The 14,654-nt window shown below is 36.7% G+C and overlaps 1 protein-coding gene across 2 annotated transcripts in view; it reads right to left on the bottom strand.

Annotated features, from left to right (window-relative positions):
• The window catches only part of LOC148848505 (AP-2 complex subunit mu-like), an 80,330-nt gene that overhangs the window by 35,164 nt on the left and 30,512 nt on the right, over positions 1-14,654 (bottom strand). The window contains exons 4-8 of one of the 2 annotated variants that reach the window (XM_088949695.1): positions 11,342-11,429; positions 10,864-10,958; positions 10,602-10,691; positions 10,476-10,524; positions 10,247-10,385 (exon numbers count right to left, since the gene is read on the bottom strand). In XM_088949695.1, the coding sequence (XP_088805821.1) occupies positions 10,247-10,385; positions 10,476-10,524; positions 10,602-10,691; positions 10,864-10,958; positions 11,342-11,429 (461 nt within the window). The remainder of the gene's footprint in view (positions 1-10,246; positions 10,386-10,475; positions 10,525-10,601; positions 10,692-10,863; positions 10,959-11,341; positions 11,430-14,654) is intronic. The other variant, XM_088949694.1, reaches the window with a different exon arrangement.

Genomic DNA, 14,654 nt, shown 5'->3' with positions numbered 1-14,654 from the left:
AAAAAGGAGCTTGTTTCGAGGTTTCTTTCTCCCCCCATTCTCTCATTGTCTCTTAACTGAGATTTTAGGTTCCGTAGAGGGTTGAGGGATGAGGAATCGGTTACTGTCTTTGAGCTCTTACTTTTACTTGATTTTGTTTGTTTGGATCCTCCTAAACCAGATAGAAGAATTTGGTCTTTGACCTCGAATGGCTATGCTATACACCTTCCCCTTTGTTGTTACCAGTTAAAGAAGTCTGATCAAGGCCAATTCCACCTAAAATTGTTGGGTTTTGCTGGGAAGTGTATTATGGTAAAATTAATACTATGGACAATGTACAAAAAAAAGAGACCTTATTCATGCTTGCCCCCCAATTGGTGCATTTTATGTAAAGTGCATAATGACTACTGTGGAAATGTATTAGGGCAGCCTCCTGAAGTAAAGATTTGGAGTTAGGTTTTTATGTTGTTTGGGTACAAGTGAAACCTGCCTCCTGAAGTAAATCTGCTTTTTGATCCGTCTTTTTTTGGTTAGCCAACAAAGAGAGGGAAAGTAATGTGGAAATGTATTAGGGCAGCCCTCCTATGGACAATTTGGGAGGAAAGAAATGCTAGAATTTTCCAGGAGAAGGAGAGAAGCACTACTGAAATAAAGGATTGTATAATGACAAGGGCAATCCTTTGGCTAAAAACTATTGATCTCTTTGCAGATTACTCTAGTGATGAAATTCAAAGGAGTTGGGCAGCAGTGGCATCTATCTCATCCAAGAAAAATAAAACACAACCAAGTTGGTTACCCCCTCCGGAAGGAGTTGTAAAGTTGAACTTTGATGGGAGAAGTCATGGCAATCCAGGCCTTCGGGTATAGGAGGGATCTTGAGGAATAAGGATGGCAACATTATATCCTTATTCTCAAGTCCAGTGGGTTATGGAGACTCTACAAGGGCTGAGATATTATCTGTGGTACAAGGACTACAACATAGTTTTTAAGGCACCAAGGCGAGGCTAGGTGACAGGGAGCGCCTTGTCGCATAGGCGATGGATTTTTTTTAAGTAAAACCATATATCCTAGGGTAGTTCGATAGGTTCCATAACCATCTTTCCTTAATAATTATCCATAATTTTCATAAGAGAAGTATAAATTTCATGTTTTAAGTTTAGAAAATCAACATTTTATGAGAAGAAAAAGGAACAAAGGAAAGAAAATTCAAAAAATATAGGGGCTGAACCCCTACTTTTGTTATAAGAAAAGAAGAAAAGAAAAGGTGGAAGAAGAAGATCCGTAAGAAGAAAATGTGTTGATTAGACAAAATTTTAAGCTCATCCCTTACTTGTTGGTTCAGGTTTTGAGGTCTTTGAGGATTCAATCAAGGATCAAAACTTCGATGCAATATACCCCGTATTGGGTCTTTAGCGCCCCAATACACATGTTTACAGGTGTTTTCGAGAACCCATTTTTTAATATATATATATATATATATATTGAAATTGAAAACCAAAGAAATAAAAAAATAGGGGGAGTATCATTATAAGTATTGATACACCTTTGTTGATACACAGAGGTGTATCAATACTTTGAAGTTTGAACCATGGGTTCAATACAGCAGTTAGCAACGTTTGTGTTGATTAAACCCTAACAAATAAGAAAATAATAAAAAGAAATTAGTACATAAACACATAAAATGAATATTCTAGTTTATTAATGCCTATTTTATAAATATAATGTCAAAATTAAAAATATAAAAGTATTTTATAACATAGTGCACAAAACTACTTAGCGACTGGGCAAGGCGAGCCCGCCTAGGCATCGCCTTGACAACTATGGACTACAGGTTTCCAATCAACTTGGAGTGACTAATTTAATAGTTAAACGAGACTCTAAGGTGATAATGGGATGAATGTCGAACCCAGAAACTGTTGTTTGGGGATATAGGGATATCATAAAAAAAAAAAAAAAAAGTCAAATGGCTTACAAGAACCTTGTTAGATTTCAGTGGGTTAGTAGATCAGCAAATGCTTTGGCAGATTCTTTAGCTAGACAAGGGGCTTCAAGGGATTCTCTGTTTTTAGCTTTTTTTTATCAGTAACATAAACTTTTATTAATAAAGGATTAGGAAGAAAATACAACAGAAACTAGCTCTTCCCACCCCTTGTTTAGCTAAAAAGTCTGCAAAAGAATTGGCACTCCTCTTGGAGAACTGAAACTGAATTTGCATGTCTTGAGTGAGCTGGTAAATTTTCTTTTTCTCATTTGAGAATTTCCACAAACTAACATCTTCCTTTTGCAACCAATCAATACCAATTTAGAGTCACCCTCCACCTGCAACATCCTAATATTTAGCTATTTGGCTCTTTTTATCCCTTCTAATACTAAAATTTCAGCTCTCAAAGAATCTCCCCAACCTATAGGCCTAAAAACATAGCCAAAACTTGTTAGATTTCAGTGGGTTAGTAGATCAGCAAATGCTTTGGCAGATTCTTTAGCTAGACAAGGGGCTTCAAGGGATTCTCTGTTTTTAGCTTTTTTTTATCAGTAACATAAACTTTTATTAATAAAGGATTAGGAAGAAAATACAACAGAAACTAGCTCTTCCCACCCCTTGTTTAGCTAAAAAGTCTGCAAAAGAATTGGCACTCCTCTTGGAGAACTGAAACTGAATTTGCATGTCTTGAGTGAGCTGGTAAATTTTCTTTTTCTCATTTGAGAATTTCCACAAACTAACATCTTCCTTTTGCAACCAATCAATACCAATTTAGAGTCACCCTCCACCTGCAACATCCTAATATTTAGCTATTTGGCTCTTTTTATCCCTTCTAATACTACTAAAATTTCAGCTCTCAAAGAATCTCCCCAACCTATAGGCCTAAAAACATAGCCAAAACTTGACCTTCTTCATCCCTGAACACTCCACCTATACCTAAAGGGCTTGGGTTTCCTTCGCTGCTACCATCTAAGTTCAATTTAGTGAACCCCAAAGTTGGAGGAGACCAAGTTGGAACAAGGGAATTAATCAACCGATTGGACCAGGCTACTTCTTTCCGATCTCTAATGATATCTCCTACTAAGAATCCTTCAAATAGCTTCATAGACTTGACCCAGTGAATCACCCTAACAAAGATTAAGTCAATGATTGCTTCTTTATTCTTTTCTAGTTATATTATATATTTATATGTTTTTATAGTATATATTGTAAATATAAAAAAACTGAAAAATCAACGAACCAAACCGATGGTTAACTGAACCAATCAACCAGTTAACCGATCGGCTTCAGTTCGGCTTCTCCTCGGTTTGATTTAAAAAATAGGCCCACGGATTGGTTAGTCAAACCGTGAGCACTCCTCCCACCAAGTGTTCTTACAATGCTTTGAGAATTCACAGGACTGGCAATGTAGACTCGATAGACTAATTCCTTTCAATAACTCTAGAAACAACTAAATGAAAAAAAAAAAAACGACAAATGACCCAGACGACTATGACATAACATAATATAAACAGTGGACTTTGAAACAAATGCAATTCTCTTAGGTTGTACTTGGCTCTGTTCAGGCATGTCTAACAAATAGATCCCATTCACTTCATGGCCACTCCTAATCACCTTCTGAGATTTCATGTCCTGAAAAACACAATATGAAGGGGAAAAGGTCAAACTGCAATTCAGGGCATTAGAGGTCTTAAATGTCTCCCTTTCTCGTAATAGGGGTAAAAGAGCCATCAACAAGGGACATCTTATCCCAACCAGAAAGGAGTTGGTAAGAGGTTAATAACTGTGAAATATTGGTCATATGGTCAGAAGCACCATAATCAATTATCCAAGAGGTTTTATGAGCACCTGATAAAGAAGCATGATGTGTTGTGGCACGAATACCTAATTGAGCATATGTTGAGGAAGGAACAATCTTTAAAGGAGCTATAGCAATGGACTCCAAATGACTGATTCGGCCATACTTCTCATACTCAACCCTGGTGGTTGCAAGTTGTTCTCCCACTGGCTTCTCTCCACCCTATCCTTGTTCACCTTGTGAGGAGGTGGCTACATTTGCATTTCCACCTTTTCTAGTTTCAAACCTTTTTCCACAATTTTCTTTCTTGAGTCTAGAAGGAATGAGCCCCGAACGCAGCTTCCAACAGGTGCCTCTAGTGTGTTTAGGCTTCTTCCAGTATTCACAAATAACATCTTTCTTCTCAGTGTTAACCTTCGGCCACATCCTGACATTGGCATAGTGATAAACCTACAACTCGACAGACTGAACCTATCTTCTACTCTCCCCGCTGCTCACCACAGCAAACGCTTGAGACAAAGTCACCTCATCCTTTGCTAAAACATTCTACCTCACAATATCATACACCAGTTGAGTCTGGTGAGGAGCTCAAAGACCCAATTTCTCTCCACCAACTTTTTATATGTTTTTGCATCCTTCGTGAAACCCCAAACCACATTCTCCATCAGGTCAATCACTTGCCAAAGAGATTTTAGCATAGAGAAGTAGAACGGCTAAGGGCTTCTTTCTCTATCTTAGATTATTCACATCATGCTTCAAATTTGTAGGCCCGATCAACATTAACCTTTTAGGAATAGGTCCCCGTGACACTATCCCACACTTCTTTTGTAATTCACATCCACAAGTAATGCTAACTAATGTGAGGTTGCATAGAATTCACTAACCAACCCACTATTGTGTAGTTTTTCGGCATCCACCTTTCATGGGTAGGATCATAGTTTCCAAGGTGCCAAGGCAAGGCTAGGCGACTAGGGGGCGCCTAGTCGCTTAGGCAGGCCCCCGCCTAGGTGATGGATTTTTTTATGTTAAAAAAAAGATCCTAGGGTAGTTCCCTAGGTACCACAACCATATTTCTTTAATAATTATTCATGCTTTTCATAAGAAAAGTATAAATTTCATATTAAAGTATAGAAAATCAACATACTCATGAGAAGAAAAGGAAGAAGGAAAATAAAATTCAAAAAATATAGGGGCTGAACCCTTATTTTTGTTATAGGAAAAGAAGAAAATAAAAAGCATTGGTAGTAGTAGTAGTACTAGTACTAGTAGAACAAGAAGAAGAAGAAGAAGAAGAAGTAGAAGAAGAATATATGGAAGAAGAAAATGTGCTGATTAGATAAAATTTTTAGTTCTTCCTTACATATTGGTTCAAGTTTTTAAGTCTTTGAGGGTTCAATACAGCATTTAGCAATGCTTGTGTTGATTAAACCCTAATAAATAAGAAAATAATAAAAATAAATTAGTATATAAACACACAAAATGATTATTCTAGTTTAATAATGTCTATTTTATAGTTATAATCTCAAAAAAGAATGAATAAAAAAGCATTTTATGGTAGGAAGTAGAAGACTGTTAGGCGATTGGGCGAGGCAAACCTCAAAGGGCACCTTGTCGCCTAGGCGTCGCTTAGACACCCGCCTAGGCATCACCTTGACAACTATGGGTAGGATCATCCTCCTCCGATTTCTTCTTGTTCCCGATAATGTAACCCCATTTTCCTCTACTACACACATGTATTCACAGCCCCAAAATTGGACCCATCTAAATAATAGGACCCATCTAACTTCATAGTATTCACAGCCCCAAAAAGATTATCCATTAACTCCCCATGTCCAAACTCGAAATTTGTGGAATATTTGGTCTCTCCTCCAGTTTGCTCCATTGAGTGAATGGATGAAAACGAAAATCAAATTAGGGTTTTACTAGGCTAGATTTACTGTCTTAAGCAAAGACCACCCTTCAACCTCCCAAAAATGGGGTTTCACAGAACCCGGTAGGATGGGGAGAAAGAGAGAAACTTCAACTGCTCCTACCAAAGGTTCCAAAACTCGGTCCAACCAAAACCGACCTCAATAGAAATCTAAAGTCTTACATCCGATCCCCAAGCACCTGGTTCAAAATGTCTCTACGACATGTAACAAGATTTCTCTAGTTATTTAGGGTTTTCGGGAAGAATCTCTAAGAACCTGCCATGGGATTCAACTGGGCTGCGTAAGTTGATGATTGATAAACCGATCAGTTCTCCATACACACTGTGTATGGGCAAAGAAAGAGAAAGAAGTTGAAAGTGAGAACCCGCTCTAATACTAAGTTGAGAAATACACCTGTAGTAATTCAGAAAATATAAGAAAAGAAAGAAAGAAACAAAGAGAAAGAAGAAGAAATAGGTTTCAGTAGTAGGTTGTGGAAGAAGAGAAGGGAAGAGAAAAGAAGAGTTTGAACCTCTCTCTACTCCACTTGATCTCTTTTGTTAACTTAAAATTAAGTACAATTACCTAGATGTCCTTAATGGGGCGGCCAGCACTAAAGAAATAATTGAAGAAAAAAAAAAAGCCCATAACCAACAAACATAAATTTAAACACTACTTAAAAGAAATAAAAAGCACTAAGGCCCATTCAGCCCATTCTCACTACAATAATTAACAACAAAATTAAGATCAAGTGAAGTTTAAATAGAGATAGAATGCAATAATCTTTGGTAGTTCAAACGGGTTTGAGGTTGTAACATATAGATCTAGGCATTTGATTGGTAACACCCCTCTAGAGGACCTTTTCCCATTATTATTTTCTGCTTCATTTTATAAAAAAGAGGTGGTTTCAAAATTTTTCACTTCTCCAGGAACACCTATGGCTCTTACCTAGGACTTTGGTTTTCTAGGGGTTTAAGGGATGATGAAATTGAATCCCTCTTTGACTTATTGTGTTTCCTTAACCAGCTTTGTTTAGATCTCTCCAAGCCAAGCAAAAGGGTGTGGGCTCCTAGACCCAAAGGGACCTTTACTTGTGCTTCTTTTTTCAAGTCCATTTCTCAATCCACTATCCCATAGCTTTTTCCTTCAAAGGAAATTTGGTGCAGGTCAATCTCCCCAAAGATTATGGCATTTTGTTGAGAAGTGTATCATGGGAAAGTAAACACTCTAGACAACCTACAAAAGCGAAGACCTTTCCTTTATATTTCTCCCAACTGGTGTAAAGACTACTGGAACAGACCAACAGAGCAAATACTCAGTTTTACAAGAGGAGGCCACATCAGCACAACTAATCATCCACTTGCAACAGCTGTAACAGAAAGAAATCAAAATTGTAAACAGTATAAGTAGTAAAGCACAAGAGAAATAAGACATAGGTTCTTTCGACATTAATCTCTCTCTCTCTCTCTCTCTCTCTCTCTCTCTCTCTCCTCTTCCAAGGATTCAGGAGGTTGGCCCCTCGAAGAGCCCTGAGTTAGGCAGGTTCCTAACAACTGGTGTACCCTTTGTAGAGCTCATGGGGAGGATTGTTATCGTGTCCATTGAAGCTTGCCTATTGAAGTCTGCTTGATCTTTGAATGCTCTACTTTCACTTGGCCTACTAAAAGAGGGAGAATTATGTGAAGATGTGCTCGTGCTGCCTTGATTTGGACTTTATGGGAGGAAATGAATGGTAAAATTATTCAAGAGAAGGAAAGAAGAATGCACGAACTAAAAGAATGTGCGTTGATTAGGGCAATTCTATGGCTGAAGACTTTGGAAATCTTTCAACAATTCTCCTATGACAACCTTTGAAGAAACTAGGCACAAGTAGTGAGGTGCTCCTCCATTAAAAATAAGATAGTTACAAGGTGGTCTCCTCCATCTGAAGGCTCTTTAAAGCTGAACTTCGATGGAAGTAGCTTGGGCAATCTAGTTCTACCTGGAATGGAGGGGTGCTCTGAGGAATGAGTTTGGAGAGGTGGTACTACTCTACTTGGGTCCTTTAGGAGTTGGAGATTCTGTTAGGGCTGAGATTTTAGCTGCTTTACAAGGGGTGCAGTTTGCAAACCAATTAGGAGTAGAGCATATAATCATTGAAGGGGATTCCAAGGTGGTGGTGGGCTGGCTAAAAAACCCCGAAGATACAATATGGTGCTACAAGAATGAAATTAAGAAATTTATTTGGCTGAAAACCCCCGATTGAAGGTTTTGCTAAACTGAATATTAATGAGAGTTGCCAAGGTAATCCAGGCCCTTGTGGAACTGGAGGGGTGGTGAGAGATGGAGAAGGTAAACTTATAGCACCGCTTTCTGGTCCTGTGGGTATGGGGGACTCTGTCAAAGATGAATTGATTGCTGCATTTCAAGGAGTGCAGATAGTTAGTGAGCTAAACTTGACAAACGTGGTGATAGAAGGGGATTCGAAACTAGTGGTAGAATGGCTAAGGAATCCTGAATCTATAATTTGGTGTTATAGGGGTGAAATGAAAAAATTTACTTGGCTAACCAGGAATATGAATTTAAGCATACAATGGAAGAGAAGATCAGCAAATGGGATGGTGGATGCTTTGGCTAAACAAGGGGTGAACGGATCTAGTTTATTCAGGACACAGTTATGATATGTTTTTTCTTTGTATGAGAGGTAGCAGCTCGTGCCTCTCTAAGGGATGATTGTACAATCCTTACTTTAAGAATTTTAATAAAATTCTAATTCTTACCCATTTATAAAAAAGAGAAATGGATGAGCGTCCATCGTCCAACACCCTGATTTTACATTTCCAATTCTACCCACTCCTGATTTCATATTTCCAATCCTATCCCCTCTTAAAAAATGAGAATGTGAAATACACAAAAAATTTACAAAAAGAAATATAGAAAATCATAAAAATTTCTATACCATGTATATCTTATATACTAAAAAATGAGAACGTTGCAATTGGTTTAGTCAAAACACCCTGATTTTACTTTCCAACTTTACCCTCAACTTTCTATTTTTCCCATTATATATATTATCACTACAAAATATTTATGAAAAACATAAAATGAAGAAAACAATATGAATTACAAAAAACAAAGAAATACATTGGAAATTTACAAAAAAAAATGTAGAAAATCATAGAAACTTATATATCATACTGGAAAATGAGAATGGTACAATTGGTTTGGTCAAAACACTAATTTTACTTTTCGACTTTGCCCTCAACTTTCTATTTTTCCCATTATATATGTATATATATATATATATATATTGTTATTGCAAATAATTATGAAAAAACACATAAAATAAAGAAAATATTATAAATTATAAAAAACAAAGAAATACATAGAAAATTTACAAAAAAAATAGAAAATCATAAAAATTGAAGAAAATAACATAAATTACAAATCTATACCCAATATATAAAAGCATAGTCAAATATCACCATCAATATCAAATACCCTGTGCATCGCATAGGCCATTCCACTAGTATTCATAAAAATAGGAACATGTTGGTTTCTATACAGTGGGTGGGGAGATCAACAAATACTTTAGCTGATGTGTTAGCCAAACAAGGGGTAAATAGGGAAGAATTGTTTTGGGCTCAGCTATGATTTATGTAATTCATTACTAGTTTATTTATGAGCTATTGGGAGAGACTGCAGCTCACGCCTCTCCATGGGTTGTTGTATGATGTTACAATTCTAAAGCAGTTCAATAATACTTTTATTACTCATAAAAAAAACTGCCTCGTTGAACGCCTCATTAATTTTGCAACCCAGATTGGCTAATGTCTTAGCTGATTCTTTAGCCAGAAGTTGAGTGAGAAGAAGACAGATTGTATGGGGAATGCCTAGCCCCGGGGCTAACTAATGCACCTGATCTTCTATTTGTAACTCTTTCACTGTTTGTTGAACCTCACTGTTTTGTATTACAGGTTTTATGAATCTCTGTTTTTAGATCTTATCTAATCAGGAGTTTCTTATCAGACCATTAAAAAAGATTCTTTGTACTTGTACACTAGGTTCTAAGCAAGAATAATTACAGTTTGCACCATTACAGAAAGGGAGCAAAGCTAATCCTAGCAAAGTACTACAAGTTCCAGAGATCAATAGCATTTGCAGCCCCACAGGTTTTCTGGCCTGCATATGCACAAGTTAATGCAAATATACACGGTTACACAGAGACACGGGAAAAACACATCTAACTACAGAAAGCTAACAATTAGTCTTGATGAGGAAAAAAACAGTGGACAAAGATAATATTAACATTATAACCAAGTAATTAAGTTCAATATGAAGATATTTATATCATTAGATAATCAAGGTCAAAACAAATAACATGGGCTAAACCTGGCACTGGATTTGTTGGGAAGTCCTGATTTAAGAGAACAGTGAAACTAATTGCATAAATTTGATATCACAAACTCAATATTGGCTAAAGAATTTGCTAGAGGAAAACTGATGAATGCATCAAAATATGAAAAGAGAAAAATATTGTGCACAACACTTGTGGATATATATAATCATCTATGAAGAAGCAGGTTTCTTGGAATCTACCTTTTCATGGGGCGGGATTTAAGTTGTGATTCCTTTTCAAGACCAATTTTGTCATTTAGACCCAATTTCAAATCAGGCATTCCAGAAAGGAAGCACTTCATGAGAACCTTCCCAGTCACATCACAACGCAGAACACTACCTATAATCACCAATATTTCAGATTCAACCAAAGATGCAAGTACATGGTATGGTACCAGGAAAATAAACAGTTAGGATACCCATCAAATACCTTTTGAGGACATAAGAAGATTGACACTTTCGACAATATCCAGAAATACCTGTAATACATGTATGAAAATCCGGAAGAACAGATTCCCATTCTAAATTTCATAACAAAAAATAAAAGAATTTCCACCTCATTCTTCTTGTAGACTAGGCCCTCCCTTCGCCAACCAACAGCACCAGTAACTTGCAGAGTTGCATTTGGAACCGGCTTGTCTGCAGGCTGTAAATATTTCACATAAAAAAACATTTAAGGAAATTTATACACTAGAGCGTGATGTATCACCATAATGAATAACTAATATATGTAACAGAAATCATAGGTCTAGGAAACACCTCAAATTTTTAATACGTCATAGGATCCTATATTCTACAATATTAGACTCACATCTAACCTTGGATGAGAATGGAGAGCGAACTCCTTCTTGAGTAATATAAAGCTTCAAAATTTCCGGAGCAAGATTTTGAGGGTAACCAAAGTCCATTATTTCTGCATATTCAGTAAAGGTAATCAAAATACTGATACATAATCTTTTTACTGTTATGACAAGAATGTTTATACATAATAATGTTAAATGAAATTCCCACGATTCAAAGAGGAAAACTAGTAAACAACTTCGCCCTCCAAGCATGGTAGGACCTACAACAAGACAAACTACAAGACAAAGTAGGATGTCCTTCATAGTCCCACCTTATCTGCAAGGTGAAGAAATCCAAAAGTATTATTTATTAGCATTTCTCTTGAAATAAATACCATAGAAATGGCCTTCTATCTAAAGCATAATGATATGCAGGGAAACTAGCATCTAACAAATAATGTAAATGAGATAAGAAGAGAAACTAGTAGACAGAAAAGCAGAACAAAGCTTCCACCTGAAGCATAAAATAGAGTATTTCCAAATTTCAGGAAGAAACATATAGCTGAGAAATCCCAAAAGGAAAGCAATACAATCCACCATACCTGTTGAAAATACTTAATATCAAGAGAGGGCAAATAATATTGAAACTTGACAGAAAGAATAAAAAATAACATTGCTGTGGAACTTAGTTTTTCATCAGTCAAAACTTTACAAAAGTATTGTTATTATGTATAAAAAAAAAGTACCATCAATAAAATGATACAATTTCCCACAATCTCCATGAAACCAAGTATCCAGCCATCTCTTAAAAATATTTTTTGAAGGTAAGCAGGAGGGTTAGGCAGACCACTGACCAACTATATCGGTACCAAAAGTAGATACATCTCTAGGGGAATATCATTAGGAGTAAAAAAAAGCTGGGCACAAAAAATTGCACTATCAAACAAATTTTCATAAGCAGAAAAAAAAATATCAATAACTGAATGAGATTACAAAGAGAGGGGGGAGATAAACTCTCTTAAATCCCCCCAAAAGGTGAAACAAAAAAGTACAATATAGCCCAGAAAAAGTTGCTTCTTCCCACCACTTGCTTGGCCAAAACATCAGGCAAACAATTAGCATCTCTCTTAGTCCAATGCAGCTGAATTTCCATGCATTGTGTCAGGCACCTGAACTTCCTTTATTCATTTATGTAATCCCACCAGCCCATCTCCTCCTCTTTTTGAAGCCATCCAATAACAAGCTTTGAAACCCTTTCAATTATTAGCTTAGAAATATTTAATTCCTTGGCCATCTGAACTCCTTCCATCACAGCATAAATTTCAGCTCTAAACGAGTCACCTACTCCAATAGGGCTTGAGAAAAGAGCCCTAATGAAACCATCCTCATCTCTGAAAACACCTCCAATACCTGATGGTCTAGGATTGCCCTCACTATTACCGTCAAAATTCAGATTCATAAACCCATTAGTAGGAGCAGTCCAGGAGGGTTTAACAACAATTTTCAATGGAACAGAGTCAGCCACCTTCCCTCCACTTTCTCATCAGATACACACGCGATATTCCTTCAAAGATTTTCGAAGCCTCCACCCTATGAATCACCATAAATGTAATTGCTTCAATTAGGGCATCCCTACCTCTTTCCTTCTCTAGAAATAGTCTCTGACTTTTCTTTTTGAAAAAAAAGGTAACTTATATTAATTAAAAGGGCAAAAAAAGGGAGGGATGACAAACAGAATAAACAGACAGCCCTACTAAGAGACACCCCACTTAAGGGGGCAAAGTATTTGCACCATGCAAAAAGGTTCTGTTGAAATAACTTAGTTTATTTTAAGTTTAGTGCCGCAAGGGCACCTTTGTAATTTTCTCTTTTCTTTTTTTCTATAGGGTTTCCCTAGTATAAATACCAATTAAACTGGCACCGCCAGTTGACTTTTGGCCTCTTTCAATTCTGTCTCTCTTCTCTCTCTCTCTCTTCTCCCTTCTTCTTCTCTTCTCTCTGTTCTGGAATCATACCATCTCAGCACCAAGAAAACATGGTATCAGAGCCGCAGATCCAATCTTAGGACCAGGGCGGCGCTTCTTTCACTTTTTGTCTATTGGTGATCGAACAAAAGAACAAGATCTGGTGGACGTGTGAGGAAGCTCAATGCAAGACTGTCCCTTTTCCTTGGTCGTGAGCCCAGAAACTATCAAAAAAAAAATCAAATGCTGCGAGTTTTTTTAGTTTTCCTTCCTCAGTTTGTGGATCGAACTGATCCTTTTTGTACCCAGATGTGTGGGTTATGTGGGTCTAATGACTTGTGGCTGGTGTGAGAGTGTTTTGTCTCATTGTATGTGGATCAAGTGGTCCTTGTTATGCCCAGAAAAGTGTTATTGCTTCAAGACTACAAATCTGTAACTGTTGTGACAGCAGTTTATTTCCTTCTTCCATTCATATTGAATGGTCAGATCTGTTTTTTTTATAAACTTTACACATCTGAAATGATGTGTGACCAATCTGAAAGGGTTCAGTAGGGCCGAAACCTGAGAATAGTAATGGTGTGTGACCAGCTGTGATTTCCTTGTGTGAGAACAAGTTTTCTTTTGTGTCCAGAAGTGTGGTTTAACTGAAAACTTGATCAGATTGCTGCAACCTGGTTTTTTTTACTGTATTGTGGGTCCGAACTGAACTGAAAAACTTGTTATCTAGCTGGTTTGTGACTGATCCGATTTAGCTTCTATGTCTTCAGAAGATTCTGGTATGTCTGGTGTTACCTCTAGCCAGAGTGGGATGAGCCGAGGTTTTGACATGAGTTTTCCCATGGCTGTGATTCCCTTTGATGACCTCAATTACCTAGAATGGTCAAGGGGAATCAAGCTTTACATAACTGCAAGGGGAAAAGCAGGATATAACAATGGCAGAATTAGAGAATCCCAGTCTAGTGGTATAGAACATGATAGCTGGGACTAAGAAAACAGCATGGTGATGTCATAGCTGTTATAATCTATGCTGCCACAAGTGAGAAAGACCTTCATGTGGGCAGAAACAGCTCATGAGATATGGGAACAGGCATAGTCTACATACATCGAACAACGGCATTATGCTAAAATATATCAGTTGCTGGCTGCCTCCTCAACTTGTAAACAGGGGAGAGGAGTCTCTCCGTCTACTATTCAGACCTCACTTCTGTTTGGAAGGAACTAGATCACTATCAGAATATAGACTGGAAGTGTGACACAGATGCCAAAGCTTACAAGTCTCTGGTTTCCCAGTAACAAGTGTTTGCCTTTCTATTAGGGCTGAATCCCATATATGAATCTATTAGGGTTCAGATATTGGGGGGTAAAAACCTCCCATCAGTACAAGAAGTATATGCTCCAGTGCAGTCCAAGGTTTAAAGCATCAGAAACATAAGGTGTATTGAAAAGATAATTTTAAGAGACGTATCAGGATACACTTTGAATACCTAAAAGATACGGACAAAAAATCAAGATACGCATAAATATGCTAAAAAATGCAAATAAATCCTAAAAAATATATTAATAACAATAAATAAGTTATTTAAAAGAAAAAAAACTGTAATTTAATGGTCTATATAAAATTCGAGATATCGAGACACACTTAATAACTATTGACAAATGATGGAATAACTAAAATGTGAAAAAACAAAAAAAAAAACCTAAAATGTATATTGATATACATTAGTTTTAAAATAATCAATATAATTTATCTTAATATTTATAAATACATAAATTGTAATAACTAATTCTAACATTTATTGATAAGCATATGCCAAGAAAAAGATAAAATCTAGTTAAAAATAAAAATGCATAAACTTATAGCAA

Source organism: Nelumbo lutea, chromosome 6 (genome assembly GCF_056320005.1).
Source record: "Nelumbo lutea isolate HS-2025 chromosome 6, American lotus-T2T, whole genome shotgun sequence".
Lineage (NCBI taxonomy): Eukaryota > Viridiplantae > Streptophyta > Magnoliopsida > Proteales > Nelumbonaceae > Nelumbo > Nelumbo lutea.
The sequence above is the reverse complement of the archived record's forward strand: the minus strand, read 5'-3'. Positions and strand labels throughout refer to the sequence as shown.